Source organism: Pituophis catenifer, unplaced genomic scaffold (genome assembly GCF_029215685.1).
Source record: "Pituophis catenifer annectens isolate HBS135680 unplaced genomic scaffold, rPitCat1.0.hap2 SCAF_17, whole genome shotgun sequence".
NCBI classification, from domain to species: domain Eukaryota; kingdom Metazoa; phylum Chordata; class Lepidosauria; order Squamata; family Colubridae; genus Pituophis; species Pituophis catenifer.
Window position 1 is genome coordinate 96,122 of NW_027256897.1, and position 23,577 is coordinate 119,698.

The 23,577-nt window shown below is 48.1% G+C and overlaps 1 protein-coding gene across 2 annotated transcripts in view; it reads right to left on the reverse strand.

Moving 5' to 3' along the window:
* The window catches only part of RGS3 (regulator of G protein signaling 3), a 44,451-nt gene that overhangs the window by 17,831 nt on the left and 3,043 nt on the right, over positions 1–23,577 (reverse strand). Inside the window, exons 5-24 of one of the 2 annotated variants that reach the window (XM_070955473.1) lie at positions 23,249–23,382; positions 22,765–22,843; positions 22,254–22,339; positions 21,371–21,575; positions 21,099–21,162; positions 20,896–21,005; positions 19,982–20,090; positions 14,346–14,495; positions 12,287–12,337; positions 11,450–11,508; positions 10,779–10,873; positions 10,185–10,253; positions 9,497–9,557; positions 8,631–8,721; positions 7,856–7,926; positions 4,672–4,753; positions 4,353–4,458; positions 3,799–4,150; positions 3,369–3,408; positions 1,248–1,432 (exon numbers count right to left, since the gene is read on the reverse strand). In XM_070955473.1, coding sequence (XP_070811574.1) covers positions 1,248–1,432; positions 3,369–3,408; positions 3,799–4,150; positions 4,353–4,458; positions 4,672–4,753; positions 7,856–7,926; positions 8,631–8,721; positions 9,497–9,557; positions 10,185–10,253; positions 10,779–10,873; positions 11,450–11,508; positions 12,287–12,337; positions 14,346–14,495; positions 19,982–20,090; positions 20,896–21,005; positions 21,099–21,162; positions 21,371–21,575; positions 22,254–22,339; positions 22,765–22,843; positions 23,249–23,382 — 2,199 coding nt within the window. Of the gene's footprint in view, positions 1–1,247; positions 1,433–3,368; positions 3,409–3,798; positions 4,151–4,352; positions 4,459–4,671; positions 4,754–6,908; positions 6,967–7,855; positions 7,927–8,630; positions 8,722–9,496; positions 9,558–10,184; positions 10,254–10,778; positions 10,874–11,449; positions 11,509–12,286; positions 12,338–14,345; positions 14,496–19,981; positions 20,091–20,895; positions 21,006–21,098; positions 21,163–21,370; positions 21,576–22,253; positions 22,340–22,764; positions 22,844–23,248; positions 23,383–23,577 lie in introns of those variants that run through there. The other variant, XM_070955472.1, reaches the window with a different exon arrangement.

A 23,577-nucleotide genomic window follows, 5' to 3' on the forward strand; every position in this document is an offset into this window, starting at 1 on the left:
AATTTCTTCCTTGACAGCTGCAAGCCCCTCATAACCAATGGAAAGTCCAGAATCCAGGAAATCAAAAAACAAAACAAGCGGGAGAGCCGGCAGGTCACATAATAACTATAGAAAGAATTCATTTTTTGGGAGATGCGATGATCATCGTTTTGCTCTTCAATACACACTGAGTGCAAGGAGCAGTTGAAACTAGCCTGGTGTGTGGCTGAGTAGAAAACATTGGCAAGGCGGCAAGAGAAAGGAGGCACAGAGCTTACATGCCCAAATGGGCATCTCTGTCTGAGGCAGGGGGACTCCATCTGCCCAGAGACCCCAACGCAGCCTTCCTTCTCTGTGCCTCCACCCTCCGTGCCTAGCTGGAGGAAGAAGCTGCCTGGGACAGCTACACTGGGACTGAGCTGACCAGGACTGTCATGGCACAGAAGATAGTCCAGACTCTTCCCAACGGTTTTTGAAAGAGGAGAGGCTTCTTCTCAGGAGCAGTGGCCGTTCATAGAGGCAATACTGGTTGCCCTGCGTATCAAATTTTCCCAGCTACCTTCTGCCCACCGTGTTTCTGTTCAGGGTTTAACTCTCACCTGGCTTCCCTGGCTGTTTCTATTCCCATGTGCAAACTCTGCTGCTTTGGCAGAGGCCCAATCAACTGGCATTAACCACGGTACTTATATGATATGCCAAGAATCTGCATGCCACTAAACACCAGCTGCTGGAGGCTGCACCAAGGCCGTGTCTAGGTGCTGTTGTTTTTTTTTTTTTTTGCTGCATGCACAACAGTGCGTACAGACTACTCGACAACAAAGTGATGGTTCTCACCGGAGAATGGAGGAAAGTTAAAAACCAAGTTAAGAATCCTGCTTTCAGAGCCTCGCTAGCACACAGGGGGCCATTAGGGGAAAGAAAAGGCTTGGCTGGGTGGGCTATGACTTCTTGCCTTCCTCTGCCCTGCCTAGGCCCTCCTCCTTGGTAAGGCTTTGTGCCCTGTCTTTCCACGGACATGAAGTACCACAATCCTTGCTGCTCCTAGGGCTCCCCGAAAGAGCCTTGCAGTAGAAGAGGAGGTGGCTGTTTCCATCCAGCAGTCGTCCAGCAAGCATATTTTGTAGGGGACCTGGACTCTGAATCAGACGTCTAGAAGGGTGACAGGGGACAGATGGCAAGCGAACCCTGACTGAGGACAGCTGGGTCAGAGAGAAATGCACAGCTCAGAGAAAAGTAACTTCCCAGGTATGGAATCTTCTGAGACTCACCTGCACGAAGATGGGGAAAACCAGCACTTTGGGCGCAAGCGTTACATATGTGCCGTAACTGGAGGATGGGATATGGGAACCCATCAGAGGGCAGCTCTGGGGGCTGCTTCCATGGCTCTTGATGGTCTGCACCGTCTTCATCAGCCGGGATTTCTTGCCACAAGATTCTCCTTTGCACACATTGCCTGGATGTTAGGAACAAAAATGGGGGAGGAGTTCTGTTCTCAAGACTACCGGTCTCGTTAGGACACTGAATGCAGCCAGAATTACAAGTTCTGCAGATCCTATGTGGTATTTTATGAAATAAAAGACACCTGAAGGTCCAACCCCTATCAGTTCAGTTTGGCCCTAGGCATCACAGAGTCACCAGCTTCCTTCTTCAGGTTGGATACTAAGAAACTTAAAACACTGAGTAGAAATGATGGATCAGGACAGCCCTCGGCTCACTCTAACTGCCTCAAGAGGGAGGGGCAAAACTGTCCTCATACAACATTCCTCAGAAGCGGGTCTGCCGGCCGTGGATCTGTTTTCAGTAGGCCCTGCTAGGCAAAGGAGGCAAGGAGCACCAAAGCTTCCAGGATAAAGAAGCAACGGTTCCTTGAATTGCTCACCCCATTAGAGCCCTTGAGCTGCACTAGAAAGCAGAGAGAAAATCCTCAAAACAGACTGTGAAATATTTCATAGTAGCTTTGTGCACAATTATCAAGGAGACACTGATTTATCTATCCCTTTGCAGGGCTGCAGTACAAGGTTTTTCCAAGAGTCTACGGTAGAGGAAGTGATGCCTAACGGAAAAGCCCTGCTTAGGTGAATTCCCCACACAGACATTCTCGTTCCAGGGAAGCCACAGAGCCACATGGCATGGATGGCACTGCTGTCACTACTCCCTGTTTTCGTGCTCGCCTTGACAGAACAAGAGTGCAAATACTGCCACTTTGGTCCCTCTGCCCCTTTCAGTGGGAGCAACAGGGGCTGACAAGAAGCTCCGTCCCAGGAGACTGGACGATACTCAGCCTATAGACCAACCTGGCCATAAGACACGGGCAGCTACGGGCAGGACACGGGACCACAAGAGACGGCCTGTTTGGCCCACCAAAAATCAGTGGCCACTTCCGGTATCTCCATCTACTAGGAACACAAGGAAGACCATGCCAGTTCACCCTGTGCACCTCAGACTAGACAGGTTGTGGCTCCAGATCTTCTAGAATAATGTTGTATGTTTCTACCTCCTTCCCTTGAATCAATCTGCTGAGCTGACAGCTGAGATCAAAGGCTGAGTTTGGGGAATCTCATGAAAGCAGAGAAAACTCAGGTTGAGGCACTGGATGGAACGTGCCGGGGAGCAGGGGAGCTTTTGGCCTTGGAACTGGAGCAGGCAGCCGGGCACTTCTGTCCTAAGCCGAAAACATGGCTGAGGAAAAGAGATAAGGTGGCTCCAATTCCATGAAGCTGTCAAGAAGAGCTGCCTACCGCTGGGTCTGCCCCTGAGGCTCCCTCGGCCAGGGGCAGAACAGCTCAAGATTCAAAGGAACTTTCCCACCGAGGTTCGTGCAGCAACACAGACTTATGATGCTTATGAGCCACCCACCGGACTCTTCCTCCTTGCCGCTGCTGGGGCTCAAAGGCCACAGTCACGGTAAACTACAAGGCCAAATCCAAACTGGACATGCCCACCTCAACCATAATTAAGTCTTAATCTGTGCCAGCCTTGGCCTCAGATGCCCTCTTGCTGCCCTGCCTCTCCAGGACGGCCCCTTCCTAATAAACCCAGGTATGTTCAGCCTGCCTGGGAGTATCCCGGTTCATGAAGTACCTCCCTGCTCTCATCCTAGACTGCCTCACAAGATGCCCGCAGAACAAAATGGGGACAGACAGCCAAGCAGCTCTAACTCAGTATTGTAAAAGAAAGACGGGTTAAAAACGTAACATATTCATCATACAGAAACAAGCCAGCTGCAATTATTCTGCAAGCCTCAGGCGTTCAGTGCAAAACCCTGTTTCCTATCCTACAGCCATTGTGACAAAGACACCAGAGCAAACTTTGCCAGCTTCCCCCAGGCCCTTTCTGCCACCCTCTGGCTCGTCCACGAAGACGAAGCGGGAACATGGAAAGCCACTTACCTCCGGGAGCTTTGTTCTCCTGGCAGACTCGCCTCAGAAGCTGCAAGACACAAGCACACAGCCCAGTTCATCCCCTCTGCTTTTATGACACAGAATGATTACCTCCTATGTCTAGCTGGTCAGGGAGATGACTGAGTTGGATTTTTGCCCCCACCTCTAGTTTTCTGCCTGCTATCTCACTGGAGAATGTTCAGTCTGAACTTTCCAGAAATAGTTTTCCACATTGCTGAACTTTTCCTTAGTGGGAGAGGGTTCTCATTTTGATACCTGCCAGGCAGTTCAAAGGATAAACATAGCTCTTCGGAGTCAGCTGAACTCCAACTTTCTCTCTCTCTCTTTTCCATAGGTGCCAACATGTGAGAGAAATGTGTCTACCACATATAGAAAAACTGCCGCGGCCAGCTGGCTATCAATCTCCCGTTTTCCATACCTGGCCCCCCGGATTAAGTGGGGTAAGGATGATGTAGTTCTTGTCTGTACCACTGGAGGAAGGAGGTCGGGAAGGTGGAGGCATGGTGTGCTGCTGGGGAGCCTTGCCAAGCTCAGTGTATCGCTCCCAACCGTTGAGCGCAAACTCATGGTTCCCATCGTACAACACGTGACAGCTTTGCCGATGCTCGGGGGGCCACGATCGCCCGGTGCTGCTCTTCTCCCGCCGGGTGGATGGAGGCTGCAAATCGTAGGTGGATTTGCAAGAGGGGCGGCGGGGGAGCCCTTGCAGGCTGGCTTTGACTTGCGGCACAATGCGCCAAACAAGGAGGAGGATCTCCTGGGGACAGTTCCTAGAAGCAAAGGCAAGGTGGTCACTGATTGGTTGAGCTACGATCCCGGCTCCTTCCTGGAGTGACTCCCTGAAGGCAGTCAGCAGGGAAAGGTGCACGGACCGCAATACAAAACAAACCAGAGGCTGACCTTAACCCCACGGCCTGACTCGGGCCCTTCATCCCCGCCTGCCATCCCTTTCCACACGCAATTCATAGTCACCGAATCTCATGGGCCAATTCTACGCATTTCCAGTCTTCGACAGGCTGCTGATTGAGCCGAAGCACCGTGTCCAGTTGCTGCAAGCCAGCCTTCTCTGCTGGGCCACCTGGAAAGAAAAGAGAGGGAGCTAACCTAAAATGAGGTCACCCCTGAGAACTGGATGATTTTCACCTTAACGGCATTCAGGAGGGCCTATAAACCTGGTCTCGGGGTGAGGTGGATGGAGCTGTTGGTTGTCTGGATGGCCATCTTGTAAGAACACATGCCAGTCAAGGAAGCCAGGCAGCCCCCTCTGCAGATGAAGCCAACCCATCCTTACCAGAATCAACCGCTTGGACCCGAACAGGGGAGTCACAACAGATGGTGAAACCGAACCCATTCTTCCCACGTGGGATTGTAATCTGAAACAAAATAAGAGTTTTACACGCTTTTAAAAACTGGTTAAAAATGAATCATAACAATGAAGATTAAAAAATGTAATGATTTCAGTATCTGAATAGCTTAACATTTTTATTAATGATCTTTCTTTTCCTTTTCCCCCCGTTTACAATTGCACATACAATTGCTATATTTTTAATGCTATTTAAAATCCCTTTTTAGGATTTTGTTCTCCCTTTTTTATTTTAGTGTAGTACATGATTTTTTTTCCCTGTTTTTAAGTAAACTGTATATTATTAGTTGGGTGGGTTTTTTCTGAAGTATATTATCTTTTCTACAAAAATAATATACGCTTGCCCAGTTTACATAAACCATTACATATCAATATGTTGTGTCTATTAAGAATGTTAATTGTAACTTTTTAAAACTCAAAACAATATTAATATATTAAAATATGTATTACTTCTGAATCTCACGGTAGAGTTGAAAACAACAAAACTACAGTATACTACGGCCAGAAGATGTTCATCCAAGGGACTTAAATATGCTATCATTGATCTTCTAACAAAAATACGTAACCCATTCTTCAAAACCATTACCAAACAACAATGATAGGCAGTGAAGGTAACTGCATTTTTTTTTAAAAAAGGAACCGGACAAAGAAATAATTAGAGCCTAGATATCTTTACTTGTTCTGGGCAAACTGGTACAAAAACATTATTAATGGTAAAATTATCAAGCTGCATGAATTAGACTCATGTTTTATTGGTAACTAGGTATCTTTTACTTAAAAAAGGAAAGTAAAATTAATTCAATAAAGAAATCAGAGTGTTTGCTCAGATTGCCATCAGGAACAGAAGAAACTCCAGCTAACTCTCCATCAAATAAACCCCGAAACGTTTTTCTTTTCCCACAGAACAACCTCAGGAGTATATTCCATGGGAGACCCTCCTGATTCCATAGACACCCATTGGGCTTCCTGTTTGACCAGCAAAAGGGAAAGAACTGCCCTTCCGATTTCGGAGAAAGGCCGCCTGGGGGAGGAGCCCCGTAGGGCTTCCAGGAAGCTCTTTCCTGAAGAAGAAACCAGCACGGCACTTCCCACCTTCTGAGCTGCATCTTTTATGTACCAACTAAAGGTAGGATAGAAGCGTGACAGATTCAACGGGCTCATTACCAACTAATGCACATAAGAAGAAGATATTAGCCTCTGTAAATACAGCTGTGAACAACAACTGGATGTTTGTAGCTGGATATATCCTGCAATCCTATGCACTTACTTACTAAACACTTGCTTATTTATTTACTAAGTAAAATCTGTTAGGTTTAGCGGGATTAAACACAACAGATTTTATTTAGGTGTGTATGTCTTTTTCTTTCTGGATGGTTTAGATCCCCCCCATCTCCACAGCTAAGGAGGACGAGCTGTCTGCATGAAGCCTGTAGCCCACCTCTGGTATCAAGCTCCTTCTTCAGCCCCCGAACAGCCGGTGGCTCGAATGCCCCTCACACCAAGACCACGGAAATAGAAAAGAGTCAGAAATCTTGCTCAACAGTGGCAGCATCAGGAAGACCAAGCAGGTCGGGCCCCGCCTAAGGCTGGCCCTTTCCACATAGAGAGCCCACACACACAAGAGCATCTCTTCTGTCTTCCTAGCAACACTAGAGGGACATCCAAGAAGCCTCGTCATTGAGGCTAACTCTTGAGAAGATAATGGGGCCAGAGGACGAGACGGCATTTCCAGGAAAGTGTCAGCAGCTAGAAGTAGATGAAAGAGCTGCCTGCTTCCCCTGGGGACAAAGGGAGGAGGCCAGGCAGAGGATGGGGAGGGTTACAGGGGCATATTTGCACCACCGCACAGCCGACCTAACCTCATCGCTCTGTCTCAGCACTCGCTTGGCCCTGGTCCTGGGGGGAAATCAGAAGTGGGTTCTTTACTTCCAAGTCACAGGCAAGCTGCTCTTTGGAGCAAGGAGAGTAAGCTTCTCCTACCTCACAAGTATGTGGAAACTCTGCTGACTGAAAGGCAACAGGCCCAAGAGAAATCAGGTTCGCTGGTTTCTGTCCAGGAGGCCAAGTTGCCTCTCCCCCATCTAGCTCCCTCAGAAATACCCCCCAGAAGGCTGAAGCCTCAGCAGAGCCCAGAGAAGGGGGGCTGGTGCCCCGCTGTAACCGACCTGCTGGTAGCGCCGCTCCGAGCACCCTCTGCACAGTCCATGGAAACGGCTCATGTCCGATGCCTCAGGGCTTGTGACCAGCCCATCAAGGCACAGAGATCTCCCACTCTGCCTGACCAGCGAGAGGAGGACCCAGCCTCTGTGGCCCCACACGGCTGCCCTGGGAACTCAGGAGCTCACAGAAGAATGGCAGGAAGCCACCCCTCACCTCCCAGGCGGCTGCGGCCATGTGCAGCTTTGTGATAAGCCCAGAGGTTTCCTGAGAACTTGGAGGGAGAAGGAAGGCGAAAGAGTTCAGAGTCAGATTCCTGCCAGCAGCCCTTGTTCTGTCCCAGCTACACATCAGCCCTTGGAGAAGCACCACCGGACCTTTCCCAGCATCAGGAAAAGGGGGGGGGCGGTGTGGGTTTTTGCCATACTTTCACATTCATGAGGAAGGGAAAGAACTGTAAATAATGAAGGCGCACATTCTCCCCGTACTTTTCATGGCCGCTTAAACCTTCATCTGTAAACAAAAGCGTCACAACCTGCCGTTTGATGCAGGCTGATTTTGGGGGCGAGAACAGTTTAGAACTCCCAGCACTGCTGGGTCCTTCTCCGGTCCAAGATAGGTCAGGGCACCTCAACCAAGAGAAGCGGGGGAGGTCTTTCCCCCTGAAGCAGCAGCAGCCTCTTTCGGGTCGCAGGTCGTGAGCTGTGACCTCCAGAGGCTGAGCGCTCCCTCCAAATCCCTCAGACACACTGAATTTATCCGTGTTTCCAGTTGGGCAGTTCCTTTGCTCCTAGCACTTGCCCCAGAAAATGGGCCTCCTTCCCGTTTGATTCCTTCCTTCCTCAGCCCTCCTGGGTGAATGGAGTAAGCAATTTGGCCAAAGAAACTGGAGCCCACGAGCTAGAATGGGGCTCGGCTCGGCTCGGCTCGGCTCCTCCAGCCGGCTTCCACACACCTTGATCTGCTCCATGTCCTGCTGCAGCTGCTGGTTCCCCAATAAGGCAGCCGGCTTGGCTAACATCATCTCTGGTAAAAAAGAGAGAGGGAAGGGCACAAAGAGGGAATCCGGACAGGCCCTTCTGGCCTTTGGCAGCAGGGGGGCTCGTTGTGTCCTGCCCTCCCAATGGGGAGGGGTACATGAGGGCCTCCTCTTCATCCTGCTGCTACCCATGGATCATGTGCCTGTTAATAGTTTACCAATCTAAAAGCATCCAATACAACAGAAATCAGAGGAATAAAGGTAAAACACTAAAAAGGATTAAGCAACAAGACTAAAATGGTTCTACCGTACTATTAAAATTGGTAGATTTACATTTTATGCAAATCAGTTAATCCCCATATAGTTTACACTACAGAAATGTTTTACTAGTTTCCCCCCCCCGCCCCCAAAGTCTTCTGATTTCTGTCTTGAAACAGAGAAAAGGCCAAAGGCAGCATTGCAGGTTGTTTGTGCCACCAATAAACGTTCTCTCCCTTCTGTCTGTTTTTTTTTAATCTCATGAAAATGGAGAAGTGTACGAAAGCATGTTCTTAAGGGCCCTTTTTTTGGATGTGATCTACCAGACGGGGAGGGAGGGGGCATCTGTGCTTTGGGTTCCTAAAAGGTCCAACCCCACCTAAGAGGGTAGGTGAGACTCCTCTGCCTGAATCTTGTCTGGCCTGCCTTGACAGCCTCAGAACTTCTCTGGAGAAGGAAAGCTCTCCAAGTCTTCTCCCCTGGACAGACCTACCTTGGCTTCGCTTGAGCTGCCGTGTGCCCACTTTCAGGTGCTTTGTTCTGCCCAGATCTTCTCCCAGTAAGTAATACCAGCCACAAATTTTCTGCAGGAAGGAAGGGGGGAGAAAAAACACCAGCTGTAGATTTTACACTCTTTCCTGTTTGGTGCTAATGTGCTACTAAAAAAAGAAATCCCCATGAAAGTCTCTGCATAAAGGCTAGAGGGCTTCGGCCACTAAAATTCTACACATCTTGCTTACACCTCTTATCAGCTTGGCTTTCAAAACAGGCAGCAGAGGGCAGTGTTTGCCTCCCAGCCTCATTTCCTCCAAATTATACTGTAATTACACTGTAAGCAAGTGAAAAAGATAATTAAAATGCCTCAAAAAAAAATCCCATTTGCTACTCTGAAGATCTCGATCTAGAATTTTTTTAAAAAAAATTATCTCTATTAAGATTGGTGTCTGCCTTGAGAATTTTAAGAGGGGAACACGATATCCTTTAACTTAGAGTATCAACTTGTAAATTGCTGTTAAGTTACTGGCTTCATTTTTACCAACAGGGGTGTCATCTTCTGGATGCTGCAAGGGACCGTAGTTTGAATCCAGCCCTGCCAGGAAGGTAGAGAGCCCCCCCACCCATGTTCTCACTCATCATACAGGGATCACCATATTGCTCTCAAGGCCTCCCTTACCCGATACTAAGCCCTCTGAAAAGTATGTCACTCCTGAGCATTTCTGGCAGACGGAACTGTGTCTTCTGAAGACGATCGGGAGCAAAGTCACCATTCTTGGTTCAGCTATTAATAAACCCTCAGCCATCCCTTTCAACCCTTCTGCCTGGGTGCCCCCCACTCTCAGCCCCAGGCACCGTTCCTACCTTGTCTGGACCCAGCAGGGTCTTCACGCCAAAGCTCATGCAGCCAAGGAGTCTGCTCTGCCTGGGCAGGAAACAGGGAAAGGGTAAGAGACAGCCCAGAAAGGAACCCACGCGGGGGGCCGGGGGGGGGGGCGTGAGGGAATGCTATTGTGATTGCCAGCAGGAGCACCTCTCTCTGTCATCCTGCTGCTGCCCTGCTCTGCCCTCTCACCCTTGCCTTGCTGACGCTCAACCTGCAGTGGCGCACTGGTTAGAGCGCAGTACTGCAGGCTACTTCTGCTGCCTGCCAGCTGCCAGCAATTTGGCAGTTCGAATCTCACCAGGCTCAAGGTTGGCTCAGACTTCCAAGGTCGGTAAAATGAGAACCCAGATTATTGGGGGCAAGAGGCTGACTTTGTAAACCGCTTAGAGAAGGCTGTAAAAGCACTGTGAAGCCGGCCTGGCCTAACTTTTTCCCTTTTAACTTTTTAAATTGTAAATTTTAAATTTGTCTTAAGTATTGGGGGTGTTTTAATTTGTCCCAGGCCAAATTATCTAATATGGTTTTATACTGTCTTTTAAATTTTGAAATCTATGTGTTTTATTTTTTGGCTGTTCACCGCCCTGAGTCCTTCGGGAGTAGGGCGGTATATAAATTTATAAAATAAAATAAATAAATAAATCCCCTTGATTACTCTGCCCTCTTTACCTCGAATCCTGTGGTCGGTTCCAGACTGTGACAAGGAGGCGCTTTTGCTCATCTTCCTCCTGCAAACAGCTGGAATGCAACAGAGAGAAAGTGACCCTCAGCCCTCAGGAATCAATCACTTGGCCCAGGCTCCTTCACACACTCCTGCAACTGACTGAAAATCTGAGATTCTCTGCCTTAGGCAGCCTTCACCGGTATGTATGTACCTCCAGGGGAGATGTCCTTAAATGAAGGCCAGATCCAGGAGTTGCGATTCAAGTGGAGCTCAAAAAGGGGACCGTGCATCTGCTCAGCCACAATGCTGCCCCACCTCTGGATTTAAACACTAGCTGAGGCGTTCTGGCTATTGAAGAATGCTACCATACAAGAATCCTCTTGCTACAGCCCCAGTGGAGACCTTCACCTCCCTCAATTCCGCCCCATGGAAATAAGGAGGGAAGGGGCACACAGTTCTGTTCAGAAGTGACCAATTGAGGAAGGAAGCCTGGAGCTGCTACAAGCACCTGCCTGGGAGATGCACCATCAACTTCCACACGGAGGGCCCAAAGCTGTGGGACTTGGAAGGCAGCAAGTCTTGATAATCCCCGTACTCACAAGATAAATTGCTCGTGGAAGACAGGGTTTTTGCTGCCCAGAATGGTCTTGGATTTTTGCCTGCATTTCCGTGATGTGTCTGGCACAATGGACACCTTTGTTAGGAGAGGGAGAAAAAAATGCCGACAGTCTTCTTTTGGACATCAAACCCAACCCCCACCCCCAACCGAGCTGCAGCAAGCAATTCAAGCACGAAAGGAATATACCTCTCCCCCCAACACAATACCCCAGGGACCTTCCCAAGTTCTGCACTACTTTTGGGTGGGCATGGGAAAGACCAGGCAGCAAACTAGCCTCCATTCCATTTCCCTCCAGATGCCCACATTTCCCAAAGCTGGATGAAAACAGGCTAACCAGAGGAGGGGCAGAAAATCCTGCTGACAACAGAACATTACAGGTAGTCCTCACTTACTGACCACTTGTTCAGAGTTGTGATGGCACCAAAAGCACATCCCTTGGGACCAGGCCTTGCAGTTCCAATCCTTGCACTTTCCCCCCACCCCCCAGTCACGTGATCGTTACCTGGCTGCTTGGCAACTGGCCATGGTCACCAGGTGGCCATCTGCAACCTTTCCACAAGCAAAGTTAATGGAGAACACTAATGACACTAGACTCCTCCTCCTAAGAGTCTTCCCCAGCAGTGTCTTCTTTGTAGGTGACCACGGCCATACCTTGATAAAGGAGTCACACATTCGATACTGTTTTCCCATTAGACCTTTGGCTTCCACGACTGAGTGGGTGGAGAAAGAAAAGAAGAAGAAATGGCATTTTAACAGGAATGAATGGAAAGAATTCTATTTACGGACAGCAACAGGAACCTTCTCCTCAAAGGCTACAGTGGTCGTTATACACACTTCCTCCATATTACTACTTTCTGCCTGTCTCACCCGCTCAGTTCCTGCATCATAATGCAACTCTCGCTGCCCAATATATGAAAACAAGTGACAAGAGCTTGGGCAAAAACCAGGCAATTAACGCACAATGTTTAGGTCCACATCTGCCATTCCGGATTACAGAATCCGGCCTTAGCTGCCCTTATAGCCACCAGGGTGGAAGAAGAAAATAGATAACAAGTATGCCTGTTCATGAGGCAAAGTGGATTTGTTCTGAAGGGTGCCATGGCTTCCCCTGCAAACATTGTATTTTCAAGGAAAGCCAGAAGTCCTGTCCTTCTGCCAGGGCATTCAATGTTTTCTCTGAGGAATCCTCTGCATGAAAAACGCATCGGCAGTCCTGCTTTTCCCACTTGGGACACGATGGCCTCTGCTGCCATGTAGAGATGGTGTCTGAAGCACCACAGAGCCTTGGAAGGTGCACCCCGAGCTCCTGGCTAATGAAGGGCAGTTCAAGGGCCAAATCAAAAGCATAACGGTGGGCCGGACAGGCCCCTCCCCACAAATCCCCAGCAGGCTGTAGGTAGTCAATGTCATATCTAAACGCTTCAGGTTTCCTCTTTTCTTGGGAAGGTGGTTTATTACTTCTGTACCGAACACCCCCCACTGACTTACCATAAAGTTTAAGCCTTCTGCCTTGCATGTGGATGGAGAGCTTCAGCTGTCCTGGAGCAGACAAGAAAGGCGATTGCAAAGTTGCTTTGTGACCCTCTTTCGCACAGCCTCTCAATATTCCATCTTTCTCCCCATCCCATCTGTGAAACGGAGGTGGGTTTCTTTCTCTCCCCCACAACCCTCTCCCCACGCTTCTTTACGTTAAATATCTTGCGTTGCTTATGCCAACTTGTGGCCCTAAGCAACTTACAAACACAAATAGTCCTCACTTAGAAAACAGTCGTTCAGCAACCATTCAAAGTTGCAACAGAACCAACAGTACAAACGGTGCAGGCTCCCCACTGGATCTCCACCGGGCTGCTGGGAGAACCACATTTTCAGGGCTTCCCAAAAGGCTGACGAGGACAAGGCTAACAATTATCATGATTGCCTATGGCTCTGTTGCACACGGGGACAATACAAAGAATCCTAGAGGTCTGTGCCTCCAGGAGTGGAGGGAGAGGACACAATATTGAGGGATCGACAGAAGTGGTTTCTTGTGCTCTTGCAAGACTGCACAATGAAACAGGGGCTAAATTACAACCATTGCCTCGCCCACCTCACCCTGTGGAGGACTCACCAAATGTTGCCAGACAGCAAGGAAACTGCAAACGGTTAGCTGACTTGGCACAGAGAGAGCCTCGGTGGGAATGCCTGGGCTCCATGGTTCCCTCAGCTCCTTAACTGGCAGGGAGACCAGAGACCATTTTTCCAACTGCCCAACGGAGGCAGCTTCCAAGCACAATTTTTCTCCCAGGCGGTGGCCTTGCCTTCTAACCGCCACTATTTGAATAGGACTAGAGGCCCTGGAAGCCCATTGGTGGATTTGAAAGTCAATCTGCACCTGACGGCAACCACAATGACACTCTTGGCTCCACACCCGACACGCCTCGTTGCCTCCAACTGCCCTCCCTCAATCACTCCACTCCCGAGGCTCTCCTGGCAGTGCTCTCCCCAGGCTGAAAAATGCCCTTCTACAAGTCTTTCTCTGCCTGGATGCCACCTATGAACATTTGCCTCCAGGCATCCATGTACTGCATGCAGAAGTAAGCTTAGGCGAAGCACATAATCTGACTTTAAAGCTCATTTGCTCAAATGCTAAAGCTAAAACTAATAATTCAAAACATGCAAAGTTCAGCCTGGCTCAGAAGAATTGACATCAGATTGTTTTTCCATGTATGCTAGCAGTGCCTTCCTTAACCAACAAGCACTGTCCTCATGTTGCAGGTAATTTATTATGCATTTTATCCATTGTTTCTCATCAAACAGCGAAGGCCAACAGGTGCTCTCCCCTTAAAGGCAATCCCTTGCGTGAAGGATGTAGGCATCCATTATTTAATACCTTTAACGCTGGGAAGGGAAGCCCTAATGAACGTTCATTTACAGGTAAGCTGGTTTACTTTCTAGGGGAAAGTAGGGTTGCTCCTCTTCTTAAGAAAGAGCCCAGATTTTTTTTCCTTTCCTTTTCAAATACCCATGTTCCTGCACAGTCACGCTCCCATCTTCCCTTCCCCACACGGGGAAAGTATAGAAATCCAATAAACTCAAACTCTAAACTCTAACAATGTTCTCTTCTTCAGCCATGGCCCTTTCCCCGAAGGGCTCCTGGCCCTGACTTTACCTGCCTCGCATTTGAGGTGCAGCATCCACAGTCTAACCAGGGTTCTTCTTTCCCCTACATGCCTCTGTGCCGGTGTCAGCGTGAGGACTATTACAGGATGTTGGTTTCATTTTCCTTAGTATTTCTTTTTTGTGGACTTTAGCAATCTGTTTTTCATAGTTCTGAATGTTATTGTTTTGTGGACTGTAACAATCTGTTAGACAGTGGATGAGCTGTACCATGGAGGGAGGGAGGGAGGGAGGGAAAGAAGGAAGGAATGAAAACTCTGGAAATGGAAATGCTATTTTGCTCTGTAGCCCCTGGAGACTTAGCTACCTTACCTCCTTGTCTTTGAACAAGAGAGAATGCTTGATGCAACATCCCACCAGCCCCTTCCTTGCCTTCATTCTCTGCACTTACCCTTCTCTTTAACACAAGCGTGGCTGATCTTCCTGCGTCGCTTTAGGAGGAATGCAGGCAGCCTTTTTGGAGAACTCTGTACTTGGGATAGGTTTTCACCCAGAAATTGCTCAGGTATGCAGCCTTTGACACCAACCCCGAATTCCATTCCTGCAACCAAAAGGAAATCCCAAGAAATCTGCTGGCTGGAAGTAGATGGATGCCTGGGGTCGGGTCCAAGGAGGAATGTCACTCCAGCCCCTTTTGAACTTGCAGCATTTCTAATGAAGAGGCAAAAATGTTGAAGCAGGTTTGAAGTTTGATTCAGACTGAAAAACTCAGGCTGGCCTAATTCTGTACTTCAAAGATGAGGGTGCAGCAATTCCTTGTACAGGGCAAAAGAGTAACTGTGGCAACCAATTCAGAAGATTAACTACAATTTTAAAAACACATTTTAATATTATTTTGAATTCCTTTTTGCTGCTCAGTCATAGGCTGAGACGGCTGGCTATATAAATCAAAATGTCAGATAAATAAAGTGAAAGGGAAGCTCTTTCCAACCATACCCCACAAAAAGCACAACTAAAGTGAGGCCACGCCACTAGAAAGACTTCAAAAAGATACAGAACCAAACCTCCCACTGGCTCCACTGAAGTTAATCAGTTGCCACAAGGCTTATCTTGCAAAAGATCCTGTCGTAATTTAACGAGTAACTTCTCCTCTGCAAAGATTTGGCGGCACGGTATTGTTTTCCAATCCCTATTTCCACTGGAGCAAAATCTCTTAGAGCCCCTGCGGCACGGCTGCCTTTGCATGCAGGACTCCTTGTGGAACCACCTACTTCCCAGGGCCCACTTCCAACCAGGATGTCATTCAAAAGTTGGCAATATCTCCACTGCCACCAATTTGCCCTGAAAATGCTACTTGATACCCTGCTCCTTCCACTTTCTCCTACCTGGGAGAAAGGGTATAACAATGGTGGTGGATCCAACAAAAGCCCACCTGGCCCAGCGCAGTCCATCTGAAAATAGATAACCGGTCACCTCCAAACACAAATGCCACGATCTCTCTCTCTCTTTCTCTCTCTGCTGCCCCCAAAATCAGGAAGTGACATATCCAGATGTGGTCTCTGAACACCAACAGGCCTCAAACTCCCTCATTCAGCTGTAATTTCCCACTCCTCACAGGTCTCGTCCCTTTCAAAATCCACTGAAACTGTGGCCATTGCCAGCTTTGGCTAGCTGCTGAAAAAGCTCTCCTTTCTGTCTAACTTGAACAACCTGCCAGCAGCACTGGAGATGTAAGAACAGAAGGCTAAATTTATTGTCCCATTTAGGCATAGTTTTACAGAAGAAAAAGAAATACTCTTCACATTCAGAAGTCATAGAGAAAGCCACATCAAGGGTCTGAAAAACCTCACTGGTCTAGAATATCAGATGCAAAAAGTATACAGCTTTCAGTGAGTAAGTGTGAATAAACCAAGCTTCTTAAGAGTCAAGAGACAGACACACGAAAGCACCAAACTCCCTTCTTGTCCCATCCCTGCCCTGTAGTTTGATCAGTCCTTCACTCCTTCCCTATGCATAGAAGTCCTGATTTTCTCAGCAGAAAGCCCAGCACTATCCATCTAATTAATGCAAGAGAGGGAATCTATAACTCCAGACAATAATTTCTTCAAATTGTTACAGCCCTCAAAAAGAAAAATGCAACGGTTGTTAAAACAGAATCCTGATAAATGGAACATCTTTGCCCAAATCCTGCCATGGATCTTATGTATCTCCTAAATGAGCACCCTGGAATCCTTTTCATCTTCCAGCATCGTATAGGTGGTTCACACCACAGAATAACACCCAGAGAGAGAATTACATATTCCCAAGCTATTCCTTCTCTCTCTGAAGATGGACCCAGGAGAAGCAAGCCAACAAGCTGGGACTGCAAAGGAAAAGAGGGGGCTCTCCTAACAACTTTGTGCCCAAAAACTTGGGAGAAATTATGCATATTTTATTTAAAATGTTGGGGAAAGCTAAACTCGGCTACTTCAGACATAATTAACTGTTTTACCATATAAAAAACATCAGTTATATCTTTACAACTTTTCTTGGCCCCATTTTTTTTTTTAAAAAGTAGGCATATTGTTGCTTTCAGTACTGACTGATCATTCTCCCCAGAATGTAACTTCAGAACAAGGTAAACATTTTAGGAAGGAACAGCCAAGCACCCACCTTGAGAAAGGTCTGGAGGAAGCTGCTTGTGGAGGCCTGGCAGAGCTGCTGTGAATGAAAGCTGCACACAGGGAGAACACAAGGAAGATTAACCACAAGGGGGAGGAGCCACACTCTCCTTTTTTTCAAAGTAGAGGGGTTGCCAAGAGAACTCCATAAGCAACACAAACTTTGCTCCAAAGAGCCATCGTAGCAGCAGAAGTCCACTCTGCTGTGGTTAATTACTTATCCTGGGCAGACAATTCTGGACTGTCAGTCTCTCACCCTCCCAGCTTCTTCTGTACAGCAAACCTCTTCGGACAAGATCTCCCTGGCGGGGCACAAACGCCGCCTTTGGGACAGAGGCAAGAAACTACTAAAGCCAGGGGATCTTGTCTCCACATAGCCAGAGCCAGGACTTCTTTGTTGTTGTTGTTAGTTGTGAAGTCGTATCCGACCCATCGTGACCCCATAGACAACGTTCCTTCAGGCCTTCCTGTCCTCTACCATGCTCTGGAGTCCATCTAAGCTCACGCCGATTGCTTCAGGGATTCCATCCAGCCACCTCGTTCTCTGCCGTCCCATTCTTCTTTTTCCCCTCCATCGTTCCCAGCATTAGGCTCTTCTCCAGGGAGTCCTTCCTTCTCATTAAGTGGCCAAAGTATTTGAGTTTCCTCTTCAGGATCTGGCCTTCTAAAGAGCAGTCAGGGTTGATCTCCTCTGGGACTGACCGGTTGGACCGCCTTGCAGTCCAAGGGACTCGTAGGAGTCTTCTCCAGCACCATAATTCAAAGGTCTCAATTCTTTGGTGCTCAGCCTTTCTTACGGTCCAACTTTCACAGCCAGACACTGCAACTGGGAAAACCATAGCCTTGACTATACACACTTTTGTTGGCAGGGTGACGTCTCTGCTTTTTAGTATGCTGTCTAGATTTGCCATAGCTTTCCTTGCCAGGAGCAAGTGTCTTTTAATTTCTTGACTGCAAGGACTTCTTTAGATATAACCAATGACAAATAGAATGGTCTAAATTTATCTAGGCCTCTGAACCACAATAATGAACCAAGAAAGAAAATGAAGAAAGAGGAACCAACCTGAGTTTTATTTACAATAGGTAACCCAAAGCAGAGAACTATTGAGAAATAGGAATTCATATCTGAAGGTTCTTTCACTCAGCAAGGTTGTTGAGAAGCCCAGACAAGAGTCAGGGTGCTGCCTTTTACGCACGAGGCCAATGTATTTGGGGGAAGAGAGCCAAAAGGCAGAATCACCATGCTTTATTTTCTCCCAAGAAATCCTATTTATTAGGGGTGGTCATATTTATAAAGGACACTACATTATTTAGATTGTGAATCCAAAACTTAGGGAGCCCTGAATATTTGTTTCCAAGACTTATTCATTTCAAAATAAACTAATTATTTCAGAAACCACCTTTCCTCTTCCAATTCCCTTGCAAAAGTACCTTGCTGCTCACAGAACGGGAAAGAAATGAACGAGGGCCACCTCTGACTGGCTTCAGAAAGGCCCACTGGAACTGAAGGCCACCGGGTTCTGCTCATTTTCACAGCTGAGTCTTTCTTCCCGGACTTTTGTGTGACTTAGAAGCAGGCTGGGAAGACCCACAAAGCGCCTTCCAGACTCGCTTGTGAGGCGGCCTCTGTGGTCAGGAAGAGGGGTGTGGAGAGGGAATATCCAGTCTTGCAGGAGCGCATGTTTACACAGAACCGCTAAGCCCTTTCCCTTTTCACATCCCCATCTGCTCCTTTAGCTGTCCTCTAACAAACAGAACAGCCTTGGCCTTTGAATTATCTTCCTTTTTAAAACATAACCCTGAGTTGTCTTTGAGACCACCTTAACTCAAGCGCTGCCTAGGCCCGCTGACCGCTCGTGTTGTCTTTCTGGCTGTGCAGTGTCCCACCTTTGGGTTATTACAAAAAGTTGTTTTTGGGAGACAAGGCTCAGAGAGGCACAAAGTGGGGAAGCAGGAATTTTAATGGTTGTAAGTTCAAGAGTGTGCCCCCCACACACACTTTTTTAAAAATAGAAGTAACCATCCTTGGAGTTGGCTCCTGATTACCCACCTGGTCACTCCCTCCCTCCCTCCTTGTCCCTTTTGGATTCAAGAGAAGCCAAGGGGTGAATTAGGGTTGTTCTCAAAGAGGGAGGGGGAGGGAGGAGGGGGAGGGGGCCCCGGGGGCTGCAGCGGAGCAAAGGTCTTGGGTGCTTCTTGAGAGTCTTCTTCGGGCCAAGCCTCCCTGCTGATGTCTGAAGCATCCCTCTCAGCCGGGGTGGCCTCCTTCCAGCTTGCCAGATGCTCGCAATACTGCCTGTACCTGAACTTGGCTTTCGGTAGGCAGGAAGCAAAGGGATCGCAGCCTGAGTAAAATCAAGCCAAAATTGGGCAATTTAAGGACAGAGGTTTACCAAAGGGACCCCATGACTACTGCCACCTGAGAAAATATCTTCATTCAGAGAGGCGAGAGGAAATCACCTAGATAAAGGTTCTGCTTCTTTGCCCTACTGGCTGTGTATGACTTCCTTTTTGTCTGCAATAAAGAAGCCAATCTAGCCAACTTACCTCTGAGAGTCTATTGTCAAGTAAGCCTTTCCCTGAATAAGAAGCCTCTGCAGGCCAGAACTTACTGCAAACCTCTGGTGTGAAGCCAGACAACTCAAGGTAGAGAAGGGCAGCTTGAAACAAGGACAGCTCCCTGCGCATCTCAAGGCCCCCCGAGACTAATCGACTCAGGGACAGAAAAGCCTCGCTGCCTTTTAAACCCTTGGTGTCAATGGCTCCCTCTCTCTACTGCACCTGGTCACCATTTGGGGCATTTATTTTGTCCATTTAGAAGTTATCAGGCCATTTTTACTGTGGTTACTTAGTATATGAAACAGTCTCCATGCCGGCTCCAGGGCTACCTTTTCACCAAGTCAAATGGAAAACACCAAGTGAAGGCCCTTCCCAGCAACGAGTCTTCATACACCAAACAGAGAAATTTTGTAAGTTATTTGGCTCCACTGCTGTTCCACGGGAAACAGAGAAGAGTATGACGGCGCTAAAGGAACAGGCCTTTCCTCCTCCTGCAGCCTCCAAGGCTTCCCCTTCTCCTCCCGAATCAAAGGGAACATGACCTCCTGCAACCATTCTGCCATTCCTTTCTGGCTACTCTCAAGACCAGCACAGCATCCCTCTTGCTTCCAGGGTGCTTTACCTCCTTCCTTGTCGAGGAGAACATGCGGGACACTCCCACCAACAAGCTGGCAGGAGTGCTTGCTGGCCCAAGGGGGTGGGGGTGGCAGATGGGAATGGGCAAGGAGGGCAGCATCGGGGCTTCTGCTGGGGGCGAGTAAGGGGGAGCTGACAGAAAGGTAAATGCTGAACCTTCCCTCGCCTCAGTTCCTTAGGCTTCAACTACATCATAAGGCAGACCCCTAGAATAAAAGTCCACTGCACTCACCCTCCATGCCCAGCCTTGCCATATTGCTCTTATATTCCATAAATTTCACACAAGATTTTCTCCTAGCAAACATTCTTGGACACGCCTGCAGCTTGAAATTCCCTGCAGCCTGGAGGAAAAACACCCACAAAAACAGACAGGCGCTTTTTTTTTTTTTTTTTTTTTTGGGGGGGGGGGGCACCAAAAACAACAAAAAAGAATAAAAAAATCAAGAGAAACAGCTCAACAAACCAGTTTCCTGCCTCTTTTCATGTGGAAAGCAAGAGAAGGAGAAAGATCTGCCCATCTTTTTCTGGCCAGGCAAGACCCCCTAAATCCCCCTGGGCCAGGACTGGCTACTTCCACAGGGAAGATGCCCATGCTGAGAGAATGGGAGGGAGAGGGATTCCTTCCAGACTGCCCTCCACCTTCACCCCCACCCACCGCTTCCCTTTATTGCAGCACTTTCATCCCTGCCACTGTGGGGCTCAATCCTGGCACAATCAGCCATCACTGAGGTGGAGATCACCGCTCGTCTCCATGGCAGACCCCATCGCCTGTTCACGGGGCTTCAGGCAACCAACCCTTGCTGCTCCCAGCACCTCCAAAAGCCCCAGAGCCATGCTACCCTCTCCCTCCGCTATCCTCCTCCAAAAGCCCCAGAGCCATGCTACCCTCTCCCTCTGCTATCCTCCTCCAAAAGCCCCAGAGCCATGCTACCCTCTCCCTCTGCTATCCTCCTCCAAAAGCCCCAGAGCCATGCTACCCTCTCCCTCCGCTATCCTCCTCCAAAAGCCCCAGAGCCATGCTACCCTCAGCCTCTGCCTAGGTCTTCCTCGTCCCACTCAGTCAAGGATCCAGGAGCCACACCTGGGGATGCGAGGGGCAGGAGGGGGGAATTAGTGATTCTGCACTGGAGGGTCAGAGGCACTTACAGATTCTGGGAACACCTGGCTGTGCTCAAGGAGGCCCCCTCCTTTCTTGTCTTGATGGTTACTAGCATCCCCCAGCTGCTCTACCATCAGGTGTCTCAGGACCAGTGAGCCTGTGGCCGGTCAGAAGAAGCGAGTCAGTCCTGGCTGGGAAGTCTTCTAGTTACATTCAGATAGTTCTAAGGCTAGAATGGAAACAGGCAAACCTCCTGAGACGATCTTGGGCTGGCGGCCTAGGCTTCTTCCTGAATCTTTGTCTTTCATGGGGATCTAAAGAAAAGAGGGGGTAGAAAGGGAAGGAGGGAGAGACTGCAGCAAAGGCCAGTGGGAAAAATCCCAGGAGAACAAGTCAGAAGGGTTTGCCTCCTGTCTCTTTAATTCTACCTCTCCAGTATTTCACCAATTGACTCTAAGTGATTCGCAGCCCCCAAACAAAGCAAGTACACAATTGCTACCGCACGGCTTGGGTCTTGCTCACCTTAGCTTCAGATCGGTCAAAACTGGGCGCCTTCTGCACAATAAAGGGGGCTGCCAATTTTTCCTTGGTCTCCAGCAGCTCCCTTCCTCTTTTGCTCTCCTGAGTCACACTTTCCTCATTTTGTAGCAACAGATGCAGAGCGGGCACTGGGTGTTTCCTTGTCCTGAGGAGGCTGTCATCCGTGTTCCTTTGTTGGCCTAAAGAACTACAGCCGAGTACAATCTCAGCTCCCCTCCTTCCCAAATGTTCCCAGAAAAACCCAGTTAACAGGAACACAGGTCGTTTTTTTCTCCATGGACCAAAGATGCACCTGACTTTCTCTTAGAATTTGGAGCAAGATGGAAAGGGCACAGTCCATCTTCTACAAGAGATGCCGCCTTAGGCCACTTCCTCAATCTAACTAGAATTCTTGTTGGATAAGAGGATTAGCGCTTGGGTGTCCAGTCAAAAGTAGCATTTTAAAATGTTTAATTTAAACCTTCAAAAGGGAAACCTTCCTCTCTTTGTTTTTATACTCAGTTTTTTATCCTGTTATATATGCTTTTTTTCATATTCAGATAAGTATGACTCTTATTTTTAATACTATTTTTATTAAAGTAATACATTTCTTCCTTTAAACTGGTTATCAACATAATGGAAAGACTGTACCATGATTTCATGTGATAACAATTTAATTAGTTGTTTAAAAATGAGATGTAGTACTGTACTGTAACTAAGAGAGAGTGGCTGGTCCAAAGCCACCCAGCCAGCTTTCATGCCTAAGGAGGGACTAGACCTCACCATCTCCTGGTTTCATGCCAGTACCTGAATCACACCACCAAACCTTTTGCACTGGTATTAAATAGTTTTTTTAAAAAAATAAAGGTTGCTTTTTAGAACTGACCTTGATTTGTTAGACTTTTGATTCCGCCTTAGATGACGAAAGTAGGGCTGACCCCCTGTAGGAACTCTATTTGACTTTTTTCTTTTCTGCAAAAAGAGATCACTCAAATACAAAAGCAAAAAAAAAAAAAATATCCCAAGCACACCTGAATCCCATCCAGAGCTCTGCATGTACCTCCCCCAAAGCCCAAATCAATCGCCCTCGAGTCAGAAGATCCTGGTATCAAGGAATCAACTGAGATTCTGCCATTCTACTCAGGGTTTTCAAATCTCCTTTGTCAAGGCGCTTCTGGAAGGAGGACCTCTTCCCTATACCTCCGGAAGCCCCAATCTCTGCCTTTACCAGCAGTCCCAAAAAGCTTCCAAGCTTCAGTCCAGACCAGGAAAGTCCTCACCTGCTAGATTCCTCACCTTCAGGCAAGGGGTAAAATAATGGGTGAGGACCAGTCAATCAAGCAAACAAAAAGCGCACACACACACACACACACACACACCCCGCAGGTGCAACTCACAGTCCCTTGATGATCCTTGAGAGAGAGGAGACTTTCCAAAGCAAGGTCCTTCACACATATTCCTTGTGGAGACGCCTTTCTAAGAAAAAAAGAAAAAAAGAAGAAGACCCACTTGATTTCTTATACAGTGATTCTACCCCAGTTTAAAAGAGAAGTATTGCAATACTGAACAAAAAACAACCTCTCTTCCTCCTTAGAGAGAAGGAGGAGGCAAAGAGGAGCAGAAAAGTTACTAGGCTGCCTTAATTAAAGCTCCCATGTGAAGGTTCGGCCCTTCACTTGCAAGCACCTCTCTTTCCCGTAAGAACATAGGTCTCCCCAAATACAAAATCACATTACAAAATGTTTTACATTACGGAATGAATCAGATATGCAGTGGCCAAGACGAGCAAGCAGAGGGAAATCCTGCAGAGCCGAGCCAAGCCGTTGTTCACATCCATCCCCAAATGCAAGACTACCAAATTACATTTATGGCATCACTTACACTCTCCTGTTGGGATTCTCAGACTGTAGGAATCTGGGTCGCATGTCTGGAACCCACCGGATAACCGTGCTTCCACAGGCTGCCTGGGAACCCAGTCTTTGCACCCCAAATTTGGCGAGGTCTGTCGCCTGCATCTAACACGTCCATGCGAAAAGGAACAACTCTTTACTACTTGGCAAAAGAAGCGCTGAAGACCACAACAGGAACAAATGCTGGATTGTTCAAGGGTTAACAGTTCAAGTTCAGCTGTAGTTCCAGAAGGCATCCAGGATATTCTGCCTTGGTTGCTCTCTGGGCTAACTGGCTAGCTGAGTGCCTCAAGAGACTGT